This window comes from Musa acuminata, chromosome BXJ3-6 (genome assembly GCF_036884655.1).
Source record: "Musa acuminata AAA Group cultivar baxijiao chromosome BXJ3-6, Cavendish_Baxijiao_AAA, whole genome shotgun sequence".
In the NCBI taxonomy this organism is placed as follows: domain Eukaryota; kingdom Viridiplantae; phylum Streptophyta; class Magnoliopsida; order Zingiberales; family Musaceae; genus Musa; species Musa acuminata.
Window position 1 is genome coordinate 8203567 of NC_088354.1, and position 18741 is coordinate 8222307.

Sequence of the window (18741 nt, forward strand, 5' to 3'; positions counted from 1 at the left end):
TGAATACAAAGCCATTGAATGCCCAAAAGGAGCAGGGATCCATCTATTAAGCCCATGCATAGGCAATAATGATTCACTGTTCTTCGGTTCTGTCGACAGCATGAACTGAGCAGTAATTCTTCTGAAAGGATGCAATAATGGCAGATCCAGACATCAAACCTAAGACCTAGCTAAGAGAAACACTGCTGGAGAACAGGATCCAGCATAGATTCCAGAGAAAGATATCCTTTGGGATGCTTCCGATCCTAGCAATGGCAGTGGTCCAAAGTTGCACAGTAAAGTACAGTCGCACTGCACACACAGAGAAGGCGATAGATTAACTCATCGTCATCCCTTCTTCGACTCTTGGACCTGCTGCTGCTGCTTGACCGATGACTTCCTTCTGCCAGGGATACACTTACCTTTCACATCCCCTCCTCTGTCCTTCCCCATCTCCAGCTTCCCTTCACCAATCCCAAGCTTTGATCTCCTGTCTCCAACAGCATCAACGCCAACGATTAATCATACTGCATTAGTCACTGGTTAGTGAAGCTTAAAGCCACAATCCCTGCACAAAGCTTAAGGCTGTCATGCATGCCTGACAAGCAGGAGCTCAACTGATGGATTAGGTGGAGGTTAATCCCCAGTGGAGTGAAGTTGGATAAGGAAAGGTGTCACCTTTCTTCGTTGTAGGAGGAGGATTTCTTGAGAGAGGGCTCGGACGGCCCCCTGCTACCCTCGACGATGCTGCCGCTGAAGTACTCCTTGTCCTCTATCAGAGGGTGACAGAAGCGGGGGTTATCCGAGTGGAGACGCAGCTCGTCCTCCTCGCCCGCCCGGCTCGCGAGTCGACTCACCACTCCACGGTGTCGCCCGTTGCGTCTCCGCTCCTCAACTGGTGAGGCGGAGGTGGCGGCGGCCTTGATCATCCCGCCGCTGGGGCTGCTTCTTCCCTTCAGGGCCGCCGACCCGCAGGCGATGAGTTGGAGCAGGACCGAGTTCCGAGTCAGGCCCGGTTCCGGCGTCTGGTCGACCTCCTCGAACCTCCGGGAGGCGCCGCGGCCGGGGGCGTGGGTGGGGGGCTTGTCCGACGTGGTGGAGGAAGGCGGAGAGGAGTCGTCGGTGGGCAGCTCGGTGAGCCCGTGGTGGTTAGCCGGAGCCGCGACTCGCTCGATCTCGTCCGTCGAAACGCCCCGGGAAAGCCGAGAGTAACCTGCGCCGTTCGGATGCTTGTCACCCCCCGTGCCCTTACCGCCTCTCAGCTCTTCCTCCTCCTCTTCCTCCTCTTCTTCCGCTGCCTCTTCTTCGTCGTCGTCTTCTGGTTCCAAAAGGAGTCTGTGGGGCGCAGGAAGTCGTTTTGGCTGCCTGGTGCTCGCAGTGACGTGTTGGAAACGCGCTGACACGCAAATCTCAAGTTTAATACAGCCAAAGAAACGCTTGCAATCAAGTGGAAACATCCAATAAAACAGTAACAGGGACTCGGGAAAGGAGGAGGCCAAGAAAAGACCATAAGCGCCCGGGATGATCTCAGAGCCTTTCAGAACGTACTCCACGCCGTCCGCCGGAATGATGATGTCGTTCTCGGCCAAGTCATTCCACACGTACCCATTCTTGTAGCTCCTTTTTCGTGTTTCACGGATCGTTACAAGAACATCAGAACAGGTTGGCAGGACAATCAATAAAGGATTAATAACAGGAATCGATAGAGATTACCTCTTGCAAGACCAGGAAAAGAGGCAAGGCATGCCTTTGCCTCGGAGAAGAGTCAGTCTCTCCATCACATCTAATTCATGCAAGACACACTCTGAGAGAGAGAGAGAGAGAGAGAGAGAGAGAGAGAGAGAGAGAGAAGGCGACCTCGGAGGCGGAGCTGGTGGTTTGGGAGGTGAGGGAGCTCGATGAAGTGGGGTTGCTCCAGCTGCCCATTCCTGCTGAGATAGTATATGACCTGAACTTTCCTCAAACACCTGATGAACCTCTGTTGCTGCGAGCACCCCAGTCTGGCTCGCTCTGGGCTCGCCTCCCTGCTGCTGAACCTCCTTCCTCTTCCACCCCTGATCTCCATCTCCACAACAAACAGCAACTGTTACTACGGCCAGGCTCTGTAGCTGCTTCTCGAATGATGTGAAGGAAAAGGAGAGAGAGAGAGAGAGAGAGAGAGAGAGAGGAGGAAAAAGACGGGGATCCGGTAACGTGCGAAGTGTCCACCCTCTGTTTCGGTCTCTTTATAGCGAGCAGTGTGCGTGACGACACAGGCCAGGGTGGAGGTACACCGGTGTCTCTCCCTGTACCACTGCGTTGCCTTTGGACACGTTGCATGATTCGAGACAGAGACCGGACGATGCGTCCTTACGTGCAAAAGCCCGTCTTCATGGATCGTAAGCTGCAAGAAGTAAAAGAGACGAAGAAGAAACGCTCGGAAACAGACTGCGCAGTAACTCTCTTCGCCGATTCAAATTCAAATCGAGAAGAAGAAGAAAGAAGCTTCACATGATTTGACATCCAGATGGAGATCAAAGGGATTACTATTACTCATGTGATTGTTTCTTGATGAAGAAGAAGTAGAGGAAGAACCATCGGTTCTCTCCCATCTCCTTGCAGTTCAGTTCTTCACCACTGTCCCACTGTCTGGCCAACACCCTCTTTGATCCTCATGAGGAACGAGTAGTTCAATCATTTTTCCTCTATTGTCTCATCATTTTATCTGACGAAATCCAGATACATTGAAAGCGGAACAGTTTGATGCATCACTCACGACCGTTGGTTTGACCATGGATTGGTGAAGACAGCTCAAGCATCCCGAGCTTGCAGGGGGCCTCAGAAGGCTCAGCATGGCTGCTTTCGATCCTGTGCTGCTTGTCCCACTCCAAGTCGACATCTCTGAGGTGACCACTCCGTTCACCCTTCAGTAGCTATCACTCGGTAAATGCTACTGACCTTACAAAAATATTATACGAGCTGTTTAAGATTTTCTTTGAAAAATGATGTGATGTGATGTGATCCAAAAACGACATGGCAAGTCAAATCCTTCTATAACACCATCAGGTTAATATTTTTTTTCGAGATAATATTTTATATTTAATTTTATCCTATATATCTAATATTTTATTTTGGTTTGATTTTAAGAGGAAAAGAATATGCATTTATCATTTTTCAGAAAACATGTATTTGATAAAGTATTATTTCTTTGAAAAATCAAAAGAAATAGTTTTGTCGGTTTCAGCGACTCGGCCGCCAAGTGTGCGGTGGACAACCCGTTCAGCTCGCATGTGAGAAGGAGCGGTTTTGGGAGCCGTGGGGGGAAGCGGTTTCCTTTTCCCACGTGTCCTTATCAGGGACGATACATGATAGTGATAGCACGTAGTACCGATAGCTGCCGCCACCACCACCGTCTCCGCAGGTCGTTCATGGCGGAGATCCTCTTTGCTGGGCACCTCGACCTCCGACTTGGCCCCGACTCCTTCAAGCTCTCCCCTCATCCTCCAACGCCCCTCCGTCTCGGTCGCTTGCTCTCCAGACCGCCTTCGCTGCCTCTGCCGAGGTCCAGGACCGTGACGAAGCCCCTCTCTAGATCCTTCTCCGAGATACTATCCGTCACCGGTACTTCAGATTCCCTTCCCATTTGATTCCTAGACTATGGATCGGCGATTGGCGGCGTTCTTTAACGCCTTGTCGGTCTTGCCCTTGATCTTGTTGCTGTTCTTTATCGGGGGTTTGATGGTGATTTCGACAGAGTGCTCCGACGGCAGCACCATCTTCCGATTTGGTGATGCGACCGAGGTGAAGCGGGACGAGGTTGCTGCTTCTGGAAACTGTGTTCTTGAGAAGGATGTGGAAATCTCGGGGAAAGCGGACGCGAAAGATCCAACGGAAAATGATTCTTGTGAGATGAGCCAAGAAACACCAAAACGATCCGATCTTGAGATGAAGGGATTGGAACCAGTCGTAATTGGTGACCTAACAGCTGAAGGAGTCTACAGTTTGGGTCGGACATACCGGGAACCGGTCGAGATGGTTCCAAAAATTGGAGCTGGGATCTGTTTGGAGGAGACTGCGGTAGCCAGTGAAGAAAAGATTACTGTTACCGAGGTAGAGAAGCCAGAAGCAACCAGGGAATCTTGTGGTAACGGAGAATTGAAGGGGTTGGCCGCACAACTAAGCCAAGAAAGCTGTGTCTCTGCAATAGATGATGTTGAATCTTTGATAGAAGATGAGGAAGAGGATGTAAACTCCGTGGATGTTGGCAATAAGGTTGATGAAGCAAAGTGTTGTGTTGAGTGGACAAACATATTAATAGGACATGCTTCTGGCAATGACGATAAGGTAGTACGAGATATTGATTCGGACATTCATGTTTCACCAGAAGATCAGGTTGTTCAGTCTCTGGATGAAGATTCTGATTCTGCTTTGAGAGCATCAGTGAGATCAGTTTGTCCGGCTAAATGCATGGATATGGAGGTGAATTCTGTCAGTGAAACTTCACAATTATCGAGTAGTTCTTGTAAAACTACTCGAGTAGTTCGAGTGGAAAACTCGGGTAAAGCGGACGCGAAAGATCCAACGGAAAATGATTCTTGTGAGATGAGCCAAGAAACACCAAAACGATCCGATCTTGAGATGAAGGGATTGGAACCAGTCGTAATTGGTGACCTAACAGCTGAAGGAGTCTACAGTTTGGGTCGGACATACCGGGAACCGGTCGAGATGGTTCCAAAAATTGGAGCTGGGATCTGTTTGGAGGAGACTGCAGTAGCCAGTGAAGAAAAGATTACTGTTACCGAGGTAGAGAAGCCAGAAGCAACCAGGGAATCTTGTGGTAACGGAGAATTGAAGGGGTTGGCCGCACAACTAAGCCAAGAAAGCTGTGTCTCTGCAATAGATGATGTTGAATCTTTGATAGAAGATGAGGAAGAGGATGTAAACTCCGTGGATGTTGGCAATAAGGTTGATGAAGCAAAGTGTTGTGTTGAGTGGACAAACATATTAATAGGACATGCTTCTGGCAATGACGATAAGGTAGTACGAGATATTGATTCGGACATTCATGTTTCACCAGAAGATCAGGTTGTTCAGTCTCTGGATGAAGATTCTGATTCTGCTTTGAGAGCATCAGTGAGATCAGTTTGTCCGGCTAAATGCATGGATATGGAGGTGAATTCTGTCAGTGAAACTTCACAATTATCGAGTAGTTCTTGTATGGATGAGTCAGAGGGTGAATCAAGCTATGGAACTCAAGTAGAAAAGGCACCAGAATATAGTGAAGGGAGAACCTCTGATATGGACATTGACTTTGGAGATAACTCACTTGATGAAATGACTTTTGATGCAACTAAAGAACATAAGGAATCAAGAAGCCCTGATATGGATGACGAGGTGAAAGATGTTCATGGTGATGGAATGCTCCAACATAGTGGTAGTTTTGAGAATCTAGAAATTCCAGTTCATGAGACTATTCAAATCATGGAAGCCCAATTTGAAGATATCGGGGCTTCACAAGTGTCTAAGGCAGCTCAGGACATCACTGATGTGGATGTGGAATTAATCTCTTCTTATGCAGATGACCATGGGGACAGCAATACTGTTGAAAGCTTAGTCAAAGTAATATTCTTATTCTATTTCCTTTCTTAGTTCTTATCTGTGAACTTATGTAAGAAATATGCAAAAAAATTGCATAACATGCTATGGGTAAACAATAATCTTTCTGGTTTTCATATAAGTCATAAGTTGGTAGTTTGTTTTCAGCTGTTCTCATATAGTTAACTTAGATTTTTTTTTTTCATGATGTAGTGTGGACAATTTCCTACCTTCTAGAATATCTAACACTTTTACATCTTTTGATGTCCATGTTCATGCACTACCAGCTTTACATGGATGGATAATAGTAGGATGTAAATTGTAAGAACTGCATGTCTAAGAACATATAATTAGAGAACCTCATGGCTGTTCTTCGACACGTTCGGATTCATGCACAATAACTGATTCTTGTTTTTGAAGCTTGATGTTACTTAGCTTTGTCGTATTAACAGGCTGAAACCATTGATGGAATGAAACAATATGAGAATGCTGAAGTTGCAGGTTATAATAGGTACCGTATATATTTTCTCTTGTTTAACTCTCAATTAATGTAACAATGACAATTTTCCTTTCCAGAATTGTGTTCTCTATGTTACCACAAAAAAAAAAGAAAAAAAAAAGATATTCTGCAAGATGTTTTTAGGCCAAACTAATGCTTTTATATATGAATGATACAGTTTTATTCCTATGTAGGGTGGACCAGGTACCAGCACACTTGCTTTCCTTGTCTTCTGGAGCTGCAATCTTACCTCATCCTTCAAAGGTACTGAAGCAAGTCCCATAGATAATCTAAACCAAAGCCTTTAAATAATTCTTTACCCTTTTTATTGGCTAAAAATATTTGTCTTCTTGACTGGCATTTATAGTTATTCTTATAATTGATGGGTCTGCAACTTTAATTGTTATGTTGTTTGGAGATCAGAATATGAATTCATACTTCAAAATCATATGTTCTAGGGTCTGTTTTGTCCTCCATGTTTTGATGATACCCGTGATTTTCTATAAGATGAAACATCCTGCCTTAAGAGTAGGAATAAATTAAGTTTAAATATCTGAAACAAAAAACCCATGGTTCAAAGAATATAATTTTAACTTTGGCTACATGGACGCTTTCAGGCTATTGATTTTTGTTGAGGGCAAATCACTGGATAATCAAAATGGTTCATGATTTTTCTTTTTGTTTACTATTTTTGGTCTTTTCCTTATGCCTTTGTTAAATAAGGTTTGTCAATCACTTTGTTATATGTGAATCATCAAGCTATTTTGGAAAACTGAGTGTCTACTGTATTTGTATAAAGTGATTATTGTAACCAATTCTTGAAGTACTGCTGAATTGATTAAGAGTTCTTGCAGATTTGAACCAATTGATTGCAGAAATAGAACCATCTGCACATGGAAAATGGTTCTTGATTGGATCTTTGAAGTTTTAAGTGTACTGACCATTTTAAGTTGCAAATGAATTTATTAGGTATCAATAACACATTATGAGGTTCATGTTAATATTAATTTTACTACATAAATTTCCTGATGATATCTTGTGTAACCCTGTAAATTACATTACATAGTTATAAGCTGCTTTTTCCATCAGAAGTCTTTAATTTGACCTTTATTTAGTTTCTGCTGCATGCTAATTCCAGTGAGCATATTTGGTTTTCATACCAGATGCTTAATTCAGTGATCTAATGATGGAAATGTAAAATCCAACATGTTAGTAGTGCTCCCTTAAGTACAATTCGTAGAAACCATGCAACAGAATTTTTTTTTTTTTCAAAATTCTGAACTCTTGGACAATATAACTTATATAGATCTCCTTTTCACGAATCTCGGTCCCTTCAGTCGAGTTTTGCTTTAGTATGTTGATTTCAAAATATCTTATTTCATTATGTTGCACTCTGTCTCTGACTGAAAATATCAAAGGTTAGTGATTTGAAATAATAATGCCAGGCATTGACAGGTGGTGAAGATGCGTACTTTGTGGCTTTGAATAACTGGTTTGGTGTAGCTGATGGAGTCGGACAGTGGTCCCTAGAAGGTGTTGCCCTTTCTTGGTTCTTATTATAAATCATCATCATTGGGTAGACAAATTCCAGTTGATTTGTTTAAATTTTTTTTATATCATTTTATAAATGAAACTGAAGAACATGATTTTTTTTTTGCCAATTTACTCGCGTTACAAATTGTATGAGTATCAGGTCCAGAGTAGACAAATTGTAGACTGACCTCAGGACCAGAGTCTGAATCTGAAATATGTCCTGTACATCTTGTAACTAAAAATTACCTGATAGCTATGAGTATCCGGTCAAGCATTAGCTGGCACAAAGGTTTTATTTGAAGTAATTTAAGCTTTGATCAAGATGTTGTGGTACGGTGGAAAAGTTGCAGCAACTTAAAGCTTTAATTGAGATGTTGTGGAGATAATGTATCAAGTTCACAACAACAAGATTTAAACTGGCAGAAGTTACAACGATGAAAGATCAAACCATGAAGCATCTCCTTGCTTGCAATAGACTTCCGTGCCCAGTGTTCCTCAGAAATACGAGACCTTTTTGTTATTTTCACCTTTTTTCTTACTGGCCAACCATTAGTTTTATAGTCTTGTATGTGACCTTATTTGCTTCTTAGCTGTTGAAGTTGCATTCATATTCAATTTTATGGTTCAGGAATCAATGCGGGATTATATGCCAGAGAACTGATGGAGAATTGTGAGAGATTTGTCTCAAAATATGAAGGAACTAAACCAGATGAAATCTTAACCAAGGCTGCCGCTGAAGCAAGTTCTCCAGGCTCGTCCACGATTTTGGTTGGTTATTTTGATGGACAGGTGCTTTCTCATATTCTGCGGAAATATTAAGACACATGATCCTATCATCTATGTTTTTTCCTGCTGTTGCAGCATCTGAGATCCTACAGTTTGGATGGCTCTCATGTTCTCCAGAACTGGGAGTTCTTTAACAATTTCTTGTGTTACTGCTATACAGGTTCTTCATGTAGCTAATATTGGAGATTCTGGATTTATTGTGATAAGGAATGACACAGTTTTCAAAAGGTCTACTCCGATGGTTTATGGGTTTAACTTTCCCTTCCAGATTCAGAGGGGTGATGACCCTTCGAGATACATTGAGGTATAAATATCTTTGTCTAGCAATTATCATGGACCTACAAACTTGGTGCATCACATTTTTTTTTTCTTTCAAGGAACTTCTTTGCTATATTATTGTCATACATCTTCTTGAATCCTAGATGTACCAAATTAACTTGCATGAAGAGGATGTTGTTGTGACCGCAACTGATGGCCTGTTCGACAATCTATATGAGCATGAAGTAGCAGACATTGTGTCAAAATCGCTGCAAGCGAGTCTGAAGCCCAGGGTTAGAGTCAAAGCCGTTTACTTGTATCCTAACCAACTTATTTTTTCATATTCCGTTGGTGATGATAACGAAAAATAACATTTCAGGAAATCGCAGAGATCCTAGCAACAATGGCACAGGAATTGGGGAGATCAGCATCAGCTAGAAGTCCATTTGCAGATGCAGCCCTTGCAGCTGGGTATCCTGGCTTCACTGGAGGTAAACTCGATGATGTTACTGTCATTGTTTCTATTGTTGAGGGATCCAGCCGATGACTTGTTAATAACAGGAGTCTTAAAGTCAGTAGTTTCTGGTTTTTGGATTTTGTTTCCTGGAGTTTATCTATCAGCTTTTGGTCGTGAATGATCACAAATTTTTAGTTGGTATGACTTCATTCTCCTCTCGTGTTTTGGTTGTGCAGGTCTTGTTTGCTTGCCATCTTTTACTTTGGTAGTACAGCTGCATGAATCTGAAGAATAATTGAATTAGAAGCAAATCTTATAGTTCAAGAGATTCATGAAACTTGGCATCTTGATATTGATATTCTCGCAACTTATTTTAATATATGAAGTTTATTTATAACATAACAGAATTTTCTCGTTGTTCAATAAAATCCAAGAGACTAAATAATGTGTGTTTCTCATGCCTCATTTTTGTTGTTATAATTCTCAGATTTGTTATAAATGATGAGGTGGCTAATTCTCCTTAAGTTTGGTTAAAACATAATTTCCTACTAAACATGATCATTATTATTATTTATTTCATTTCCCACTAATAATGGTGTATAATCGTGAGAAGAAAACTGGCTTTGTTTGTGAGATAGGTAGGTGGACCAAAATTTGAGCTCAACCACTGTAGCTGTGGAAGCATGGGAAGCTGTCATCTTCATTCAGTCCAAATTGTGCTTTTTTTTTTATACGTGTCTTTCTAATGCGTTCATTTGAGAAATGAGTTAGGCAAGGTGCGGTTCAAAGATTAAATTGAGAACTCTTTGCAATGGGTATATAAAGGAGAAGAAAATGGTGTGTTTTTTAAAGAGTGTGGAGAACAAAATAGAGAACTGTTGGCATCATTAGTGGATTTTAACATCTTTAATGATATAATAGAGGGAGGTGTAAATGTCTTTAATATTTTTGTTGTCAGTTGAATAAATCCTGCCAATGGTGGGCGGGTGCGCTTACGGGCCTGCAATGGGCCCACCCGCTTATTATTTTGGAGCCATGTGTGCCACCTACCCACACTAATAAGCATGGGAGCCAAAATGGAGTCCAATTCTATTACAAAAGAAATAAGAAAATAAGAGAAAGGACCGAATTAATTATCAATTTTAGGCAGTCAATGAAATCTCATATCGGTTGACCGTTCTGTGGGGACCACTTGTGGGGGCCTGTCCATGTCCGGTCGCAAGGCAGGTAAGCACGGGAGACTTATAAACGGTGGATGGGTTTGGATACCACTAAACCGACGCATGAACGACGAACCGACGAAACCTAATCGCTCAAATCATGCATTCAACATGTCACACTCCTTACGCTGACGGGAAGAGGACGGTTACGGAGGGGAAGAGTTGGTGATCGACGCCACCCGACTCCCACGAGATCAAGAATCCCACGAGGTCGCGCGCAGGAGGTCACCAACCTCCTCTTCCCTCGTCACATCAGAGACGAGGATAGAAAATGGGGGAAAATAAGCAGGAGGCAAGAAGGTGAGAAGGAAAGCGATGACTCGTGGATTTTGACGGGAATGGAATCGATTTTTTCCTCTTATTGTGTGTTGCGGGGAATCTTGATTCTTCCGAGTGCAAAAGGTGGCAGCTGTGGACAAAATGGAGGGATCGGATCGGAAGGTGGTAGTTGGGAGCTACCTCGCCCGCTCCTTCAAATCGAGCGAGACCGGGAGGAGGAAGCGGCCTGCTGTCACGTGGCTTTTCTCTTGCCCATTTAAAGCGTCTCTCTCTCCTCCGTCGGCCCCGTTCGCTTTTTTTGTCTTCGTTATTTCTCGGATATTTGCCGTCTTGGCGAATGTACTGCTAGCAGTGCTCTTGGCCCGCCTCAAGCGTGGGGATCTTGCCCCCTCGGTGCCCACCCACGATGTGAGTTACCCAAATTTACCCTCTTTTTGCGTCGCTGTTGTTCGTAGCTCCGTGTGCGCTTTTTGTGAGCCAAAATTCACCTTCCTTTGTTCCCTCGCTGAAATTTTCTTTTTTTCTTGCGTTCTGTACACCCTCCTCTGTTTTCTTAATGAGCTTCGAAGGAGCATAAGCTTGTTATACCAATCTTGCATTGCATCGTTATTTGGTACGATTTGCTGCATCTAATGTTTTAAGTTGCTATTTAATCGGTTTCTATCCAGGTGCTCTTTCCAGTGCCTCGTCGACCACTGATCAGAAGGATAGGCTTAGGTTGTATTTGATCTCTTATAATTTCTTTTATACGGGGTCATAGTGTTTTTTTGACGGCTTTTGTGATGATTTAAAATATGCTGCAGATGGTAGACGATTTATCTTACTATGGAGATGTAATTGGTATTTTTAGTTGTTTATTTCCTATATAATTCTCAAAAGTATGGGGAGCTAGTTTCTTCTATGATTAAATGTCATAGTTTGGTGTCACTGAATCGTTTTCTTTTTTGTACAAAGTTGTTTCAATTTAGCTACTGAGGTTTTTATTCTTGACTTCGTTTATGTTTTAAAAGCTCATGATTGATTAATTGTTCGTGTTGCTCTTCTGATTTGTTTTTGGTCCAAACTATATTATCCCATGTCTTTTCTCTGACAAATGTATCCTTTTTAATTGGTTTACTGTAGCGAGCACACTGTGACATTTGTAACTAACTGATTCATCATATGCCCTTGCTGGTTTTTTCTTCTTGAAAAGTCTGTTAATCGAGATTGAAGAATTTAACCATATCACATATTTACTTTTACATGAGATGGTCGTTCACAAAGCTCGCTCACGATCTGTGCGTGGAAGCTTAAGTTAGTATAGAATCGTATCGGAACTTCGAGAACAAAACCCTGAAATTTGTAAGCTTTGATATGAAGTACTTTCAAATGCCTGTTGATCTCTTTCGTAGTTATGTATTTCAAGCAATTATGATTTATATAATGATCCAAAGCCTTGGATACACAGTCTTCAACTCAGTGCTCTATCATTCGACTCTGCAGCATGTCTGAAGCACAAACGGGACCGATTATGATAGAAGCTCCATGGATGAATGGGCTTGTAAATGGAACATTTCAAGTCAGACATGCTGCTGCGCTCTCTGAAGTTGATGATTTCTGCAAAACTCTTGGTGGAAAGACTCCTATCCACAGTATATTTATTGCAAATAATGGAATGGCAGCAGTCAAGTTCATGTGAAGTAACAGAACATGGGCTTATGAAACATTTGGAACTGAAAAAGCAATTCTTTTGGGAGCTATGGCAACTCCTGAAGACTTAAAAATTAATGCAGAGCACATTAGAATTGCTGATCAATTTGTTGAAGTTCCTGGTGGAACCAATAACACTAATGGCCGCTCTAGAGGAGTTGGAGTTGCATGTCCATAACACGACTATCAGATCTGATCGTTCTCACATGGACATTTGCATACTGCGGGAGCAACGATTTCCTGATCTTTTACCACCTTCAAGGTTAGTTCTACTTCTACACATAGTTTTCTAGATTGTTTCTTTCTTAGTTTTCCTTTGCAAGCAGTTGGGTAATAATTTTTCCATCATTACCTTATTCTGTTACTTATCAGATGCCCAGTTAAGTTATCCAACGTGGAAGTAAATATAGTGAGATTAGATAATAATTTTTTAGTCTTTTTCAGGATGACGGACCTAGATTGTTCTTGACAGGATGAAACTACTGTTTGTATGATCTTAAAAGAAATGGTTCTCAAGATTCATGAACTGGCTGGTGTTCGTATGCACCGTCTGGCTGTCTGTGAGTGGGAAGTGAAGCTATGGCTGAATTCTAATGGGCTCACTGCCTGGAGAGTTGTGGTGGCCAATGTTACTGGTCATACTTGCATAGTTCATGTAAGTCTACCACATTAAATGACTAGTTGAATAGGGTATATATTGCAAAGTCATGGAAAAATAGTTTGCAGTTAACACATTTGTATTATGCAACCTATTGAATCAATCAAGTTTTTGATTTTTGTCAGTCCATTTGAAAATAAGCAATTGACTTCATTTTTTTCTAGATCTATCGAGAAGTGGAGGATAGCAATTCACATGAAATGGTTTACCATTCTGCCACCCGTGTAAATGGTCCTCTCCTTGGTATCCCATCAAATTCTCAGTATCAGCCGCTGGGGTCCATTGATAAAAAGCGTTTGGCAGCAAGGAAGAACAATACGACTTACTGTTATGATTTCCCATTACATAGTAAATTAAAATCAGGCATTTTTTGCGCTGAATGATGTTAAAATTTTTGTCTGTTATTCTAAAGGCGATCTAACATGTATGCAGGCCTTTGAGACCGCACTTCGACGGTCATGGGCATCTTATGCTTCTTCTGGTACTTGAATGAATGATAACAATGATATGTTCAAATTTACAGAACTGATGTTTGTGGACAGTCATGCAGCTTGGGGAACTCTAGTTCCCGTGAGCCGGTCTTCTGGTCTCAATGACATTGGCATGGTAACGTGGTTAATGGAGATGTCCACACCAGAATTCCCTGGCGGGAGGAAGATTGTAGTTGTGGCAAATGATGTGACCTTCAATGTTGGTTCATTTGGTCCAAAGGAAGATGCATTCTTTCATGCAGTGACCAATTTGGCTTGTGATAAGAAGCTCCCTTTAATCTATCTGGCAGCAAATTCTGGTGCTTGGATTGAAGCAGCTCAAGAAGTAAAATCTTGCTTTAGGGTGGGGTGGTCTGATGAGTTGAGCCCGGAACGTGGCTTTCAGTACATTTATCTGTCTCCAGAAGACTATAAACGCATCAGTTCATCTGTTGTCGCTCATGAATTGAAACTGGAAAATGGTGAGATCAGATGGGTCATAGACACTATAGTAGGAAAAGCAGATGACTTGGGAGTTGAGAACCTATCAGGAAGTGGTGCCATTGCTGGTATTTATTCAAAGGCATATAGTGATGGAATGAAGTGAGTTTACTGTTAGTGCTCAACTCACACATGATTGCAACCCCCCCTTCTCTCTCTCTCTCTCTCTCTCTCTCTCTTTCCACTGCACGTTATTATTGAAGACACAAGCTCTCGACTGCTCATCGAAGCTGGAAGGGCTAAGCTCTCTCTCTCTCTCTCTCTCTCGTGGTCTTCTTCACCACTTAGTTTAAGTTGATGAGTACATGAACTGTAATATCAGCGGTCGCCGGTTTATTCTACTTTCTGCTGCATGAACTCCTATACCTTCTGCTTCACACATCTTCACTTACCTTCGGTGCACAACCGATCACAGCTTCTCCGACCGTGAGGAACAGCTTCTCCTGCCCTATGAGCTCAATGAACTCAGCCAAACGGAGCTTCTCGACGACCACCGCCCCAGGATTCGCAATGGCAAGCTACAGAATCCGCACCAAATCAAACCTGTAAGCTCACGCCATCCCACTCTTCAATTACCTCGAACAAACAAACATGAAGCTTTACCACCTGCACTTCACGCTTTTGTAGGCCTCTGTGCAACTCTTTCAAGGCGTGAATCCCACTCGTGTCTACGTCCGTAACAGCTGCAAAGCAGAAGAAGGCTTCCATGCGTTATTAGTCGCTCGAGAAAGGGAAAGATGAGACACTGATGACGGACGGAGAGGTCAGCGTGCGACTCATTACGTGACATGTCGATGATCAAGAAATCAACTCTCGGCAGGTCATTTGCGTTCTGTTGCTCCTCTTCATCTCTCAGCCATCTCAGGATCCTGCGTTGCGGTTCTAAGCAATTCCATTTCGTCTTCTCTTCGGATTTGCATCAGATCGTAAAGAAGGGAGCCATGACACGGTTGTACCTTTCCTTGACGTAGTTGGAGTTGGAGAAGTAGATCGCGGAATCAACTCTCACGATCAGCACTCCGGGAACCCTAATTGCCTCGGGGTACTGTTCCACGTTCCGATATATCATCGTTCCCGGTAGATTCCCCAGCAAAGCAGTCCTCGGCCTGGTCACTTGCAGCAGGATCTTCGCCAGCGATATCGATACCTGCAAGCCCCCAAAACGAAGAGACTAATCACCGCAACAATTGGCTACCGCAGATTTTAGATGATGAACACATCCGTCCGTACCGCAACCAGGAGGCCGATCTCCACAGACGTGAAGACCACGCCAAAGAAGGCTCCCATGCACGCCATGAAATCGAATCTGTCAACCTTCCAGATGAGATAAGCTGCTTCGTAGTCGATCAGTCCCAGGACAGCCGAGATGATGATGGAAGAAAGGATGGCGTTCGGGGTGTACTCGAACAGGGGTGTGAGCACCAGCAATGTCAGCATCACTACCAGCGACATGACCACGTTCGACACCGTGGTTCGGCACCCGGCCATATAATTCACCGCGGACCGCGAAAAGGAACCTGCAAACAAGAACACCGGATGATCCCTGACTGCTTGATTCTTGCTCTGTTCCTCCTCCGACACCGTTGGTACCTGTGGTTACATAGCAAGATGTCATGGAGCCGAGCATGTTCATGGTTCCTAGCGCCACCATTTCCTTGTTTCCATCCAATTGGTAGTCCTTCATGGCCGCAAATGTTCTTCCGATCGCTACCGCTTCCTGATGGATTCAGAGAGAGATGTTAGAGCAAAGTTCCTTCGAGGAGAATCAGAGATCCATCTTAGTTACCGTCAACGCCACCATTCCGGCCACCACTCCGATCCGGAAACCTTTTGCAGCGAACGAACCGGCGAAGCGGATCTGATCAACGGATGATGGGTTGATGCCTTTTTCTATTTTCTTCACCTTTTGGTTCATCAAGTGTTTGGGCAAAATTCAGAGAGTAAAAGACCGACAAATCTTAGGATATGGAATGGAGAGATCTCTGAGCTGAAGGACTTACGATCTGAACACCATGCTTGTCGGCACGAGTGATGTACACCAAAAGGGTGGCTAAGATGACGGAGATCAACGGAGCAATGGCTGGAACCCAGAAGAGCTGCTGCTGCTTCTTCTTACCCTGTAAACGAAGCTGATCAGAGGGCTTATTTGGTTGACGAGATTGATTCAGCTGAGATAAGAGCATGCACACACGATGTATCTGGCAGCCAGAAGGAAAGCCAAGAAGGCTGATCCGATCAGTATCGTCTGCCAATTCCACTGCAGAAAGGAGTCGAACACCGTCAGAAAGGATGAACTCAGAGACAAGAAGCAGAAGCAAAGCTTGAAACAAAAGCCGTAGCTTTACCCCATGCTCGACTGATCCCCACACGGACCTCATGACGGAAACGATGTCCGTGTTCTTGGTGAACTTCTTGATGCCGAGAAACCCTTTGAGCTGCTGAAGTGCTATCGTGATGGCAGCCCCTCCCATGAATCCCACGATGGCAGCATGGGAGAGGAAGTCGATCAGAAACCCCAGTCTGGAACATGGATTTCAGATTTGATCGTGGAGTATGCATGAGTCAGAGTACAGTACTGATGCAGCATCAGAAATCTCACCTCAGGAAACCCAAAGCTGCTTGAGTGACTCCGGCAAAGAAGGTCGCAGTGAAGGCGAGCCGCCGGTACTCCTCCTTCTGGGTCACAGGATCGAACTCGTTCTGCAGAAGAGCCCCGAGCAAGAGAGACACCACCGCTACGGGTCCGATAGCGATGTCCCTCGAGCTACCCATCGCCGCATAAACCAGCGGCGGAACGAAGCTGGAATCTGCAGCAGCAGCAGAATTGGTAGTGTCATATGAGAGCTAAGATTTAGCTTACGGTAGCGGACATCAACTCACACAGTCCATACTGCGGATCCATGTTGGCAAGCTTTGCATATCCAATATCCTGAGAGACCGAGGGAGCGAGTGAGGAGGAATCGAGTGCGTGTTAGAATCGCCAATGTCTGCTACGGGTGAGGACGGCGCGATCATAGATAGATAATACCTGAGGGATGCAAAGACTTGCGATGGTGAGTCCGGCAATGATGTCGCCCTTAAGCTTGCTGAGGTTGTAGTCTCTCCCCCATTCCAGAGCTGGAAACAAGAAACGCAGTCCCAGCGCGAGCTGTTTCGATCTCGGTTGATCCTTGTAAGGGCGTAAAGGATCGTCGGCGAAGAATGTTTCCTTCAGCCCGCGGGTGAAATCCGTCGCCAAGCTTCTCCGGGGAGGGAACCCAACCTTGTGCACGCAGGAAGAGTCAGATTGGTTGGCCATGGCAGCTCCTTGTCAGTTTCCTGCACCCATCAGTAACAGCTATCACAACCCAGAATGCATGCGATCATTATTCATGTAAACGGATCTCATGAACAAACGAAAGAGCGATGGTTTGGGGAAGAAGATGACGAGAATACAGCAGTGTCTGCATCAGGCCATGAACCTCCTGTTTGATTGGTGCACCGAATCACAGAATCAAAGGACAAAGACTTCAGCGGTTGTGATTGCAGAGTCAAAAGACTCGCGGTTTCTATTCACCACATCGAGAAGCAGAGCACTTCTGATGGTTCTTATAATTCCTTTCTCAAGTGACGGTACTTTTTGTCTTCCACGATGAACAAAACCTAAGACTAATGATGGAATTCTCACACTCTTTTCTTATGTCATGTTTCCAAGGATTTGTGGAATGTACCCAAAGAGAGGGTGCATTGCATTCCACAACCAGAGATGCATATGAGATTTCAATGACAAATAGCACATCATATATGTCAGCAAAAGGAAGAAACAGAGAGGGTAGAAACAAAGGAAGAAGAAGAAGAAGAAAGAGAGAGAGAGATCAACTCACCCTCACCTCCCCGAGAAAACCAATAAAGAAATCACATCAAAATGGTGTTCCTCACAGTCCAAGCTCCCTTTTAATGTCCTCCGTTAGAGCTGTCTTAGGAATGTGTAAAGAGGGGATTCCCGGTGACCTCAAAAGTAGTTTGGAAAGGATGTGTCAAGTTGGGAAGGTGAGAAGGATGCCGAAACCTGTCCGCATTCAGTGAATCTGATGACGAGCATCGATGCAAAAGATCCGGCACCTAAATTTTATGTTCTTCACACAAAATCTATCTATTTGGAAGGTTTTTGAATGGAATAATGACCCCTAAAAGAAAACAAATCTTGATGCAGCCCTATCAAAATCAACTAAATATATATTTCTTTTCCATCTGGATTTACTAACGAATCTTTTTCTGATGTTTTAGATATGAGTTACATCAAGCAGCGATTTCTTCTCTATCATCAGCAACTTAGACTGATAAGGTATATTTTGGATCCATGCCGTGTTACGAGTGATGCCTGCAGCTAGGTAAGCAAGAGCACCCCTACATGTCGAGCCAGAGACCGTATCAAGGCGCAGCTCGATCGCGTACGCCCGACCCTCATACAGTAACATAAAAGCACCTGGCCGGGACCTGACCAAAGGAGAAAAAAGAAGGAAAAACTCCAACCTGCCACTGATTTGATCGTCAGAAGGACCAAAGTCGGGAAACACCCGACGACGATCTTTTTTGCATGAAAGCTGTCATCGCAAGCAAGAAGGCGTTGATCAAACCCCCGTCGTTGACACTCAAAGTGGTGTTCGATCGATCTCGACATCCAGCTCAATCGACTAGAGACTCCCAACATTACCCCATGGACCAGGCCGTGTTGACTCTATCAGTCACGACACGTCAATCCATCAACACTGATCGCTTTTGTCTGAGGGGAAAGTCAACCGCTGCACTCTCATCAGCAGTAATCACATCCTCTTATAATTCTCTCCCATTTGTTACGG

The 18741-nt window shown here is 43.8% G+C and overlaps 3 protein-coding genes and 1 pseudogene across 3 annotated transcripts; 2 read left to right on the plus strand and 2 right to left on the minus strand.

Moving 5' to 3' along the window:
- LOC135640941 (protein SOSEKI 2-like) lies at positions 1 to 2161 on the minus strand. Its single transcript, XM_065155819.1, has 6 exons — positions 1837 to 2161; positions 1693 to 1762; positions 1487 to 1599; positions 658 to 1375; positions 402 to 469; positions 1 to 291 (listed from the first exon to the last, which is right to left on the minus strand). The coding sequence occupies exons 1-6, from the start codon at positions 2042 to 2044 to the stop codon at positions 167 to 169; spliced, it is 1302 nt and encodes a 433-aa protein (XP_065011891.1). The 5' UTR covers positions 2045 to 2161; the 3' UTR covers positions 1 to 166.
- Positions 2162 to 3311: 1150 nt separating this feature from the next.
- LOC103988332 (uncharacterized) lies at positions 3312 to 9937 on the plus strand. The gene is made up of 10 exons (XM_065155817.1): positions 3312 to 3579; positions 3713 to 5577; positions 6006 to 6064; positions 6247 to 6316; positions 7498 to 7585; positions 8214 to 8374; positions 8532 to 8675; positions 8794 to 8922; positions 9009 to 9120; positions 9725 to 9937. Exons 1-10 carry the CDS (start codon positions 3324 to 3326, stop codon positions 9742 to 9744), a joined length of 2904 nt encoding a protein of 967 aa, XP_065011889.1. The 5' UTR covers positions 3312 to 3323; the 3' UTR covers positions 9745 to 9937.
- A 2477-nt stretch (positions 9938 to 12414) lies between these two features.
- Positions 12415 to 14009, plus strand: LOC135640795 (acetyl-CoA carboxylase 1-like; annotated as a pseudogene).
- Positions 14010 to 14277: 268 nt separating this feature from the next.
- On the minus strand, positions 14278 to 17953 carry LOC135640940 (sulfate transporter 1.2-like). Its single transcript, XM_065155818.1, has 14 exons — positions 17767 to 17953; positions 16932 to 17221; positions 16784 to 16832; positions 16503 to 16710; positions 16249 to 16423; positions 16095 to 16160; positions 15904 to 16020; positions 15690 to 15806; positions 15494 to 15620; positions 15134 to 15420; positions 14860 to 15050; positions 14687 to 14772; positions 14510 to 14586; positions 14278 to 14421 (listed from the first exon to the last, which is right to left on the minus strand). The coding sequence occupies exons 2-14, from the start codon at positions 17199 to 17201 to the stop codon at positions 14278 to 14280; spliced, it is 1914 nt and encodes a 637-aa protein (XP_065011890.1). The 5' UTR covers positions 17202 to 17221; positions 17767 to 17953.
- Positions 17954 to 18741: the final 788 nt, after the last annotated feature.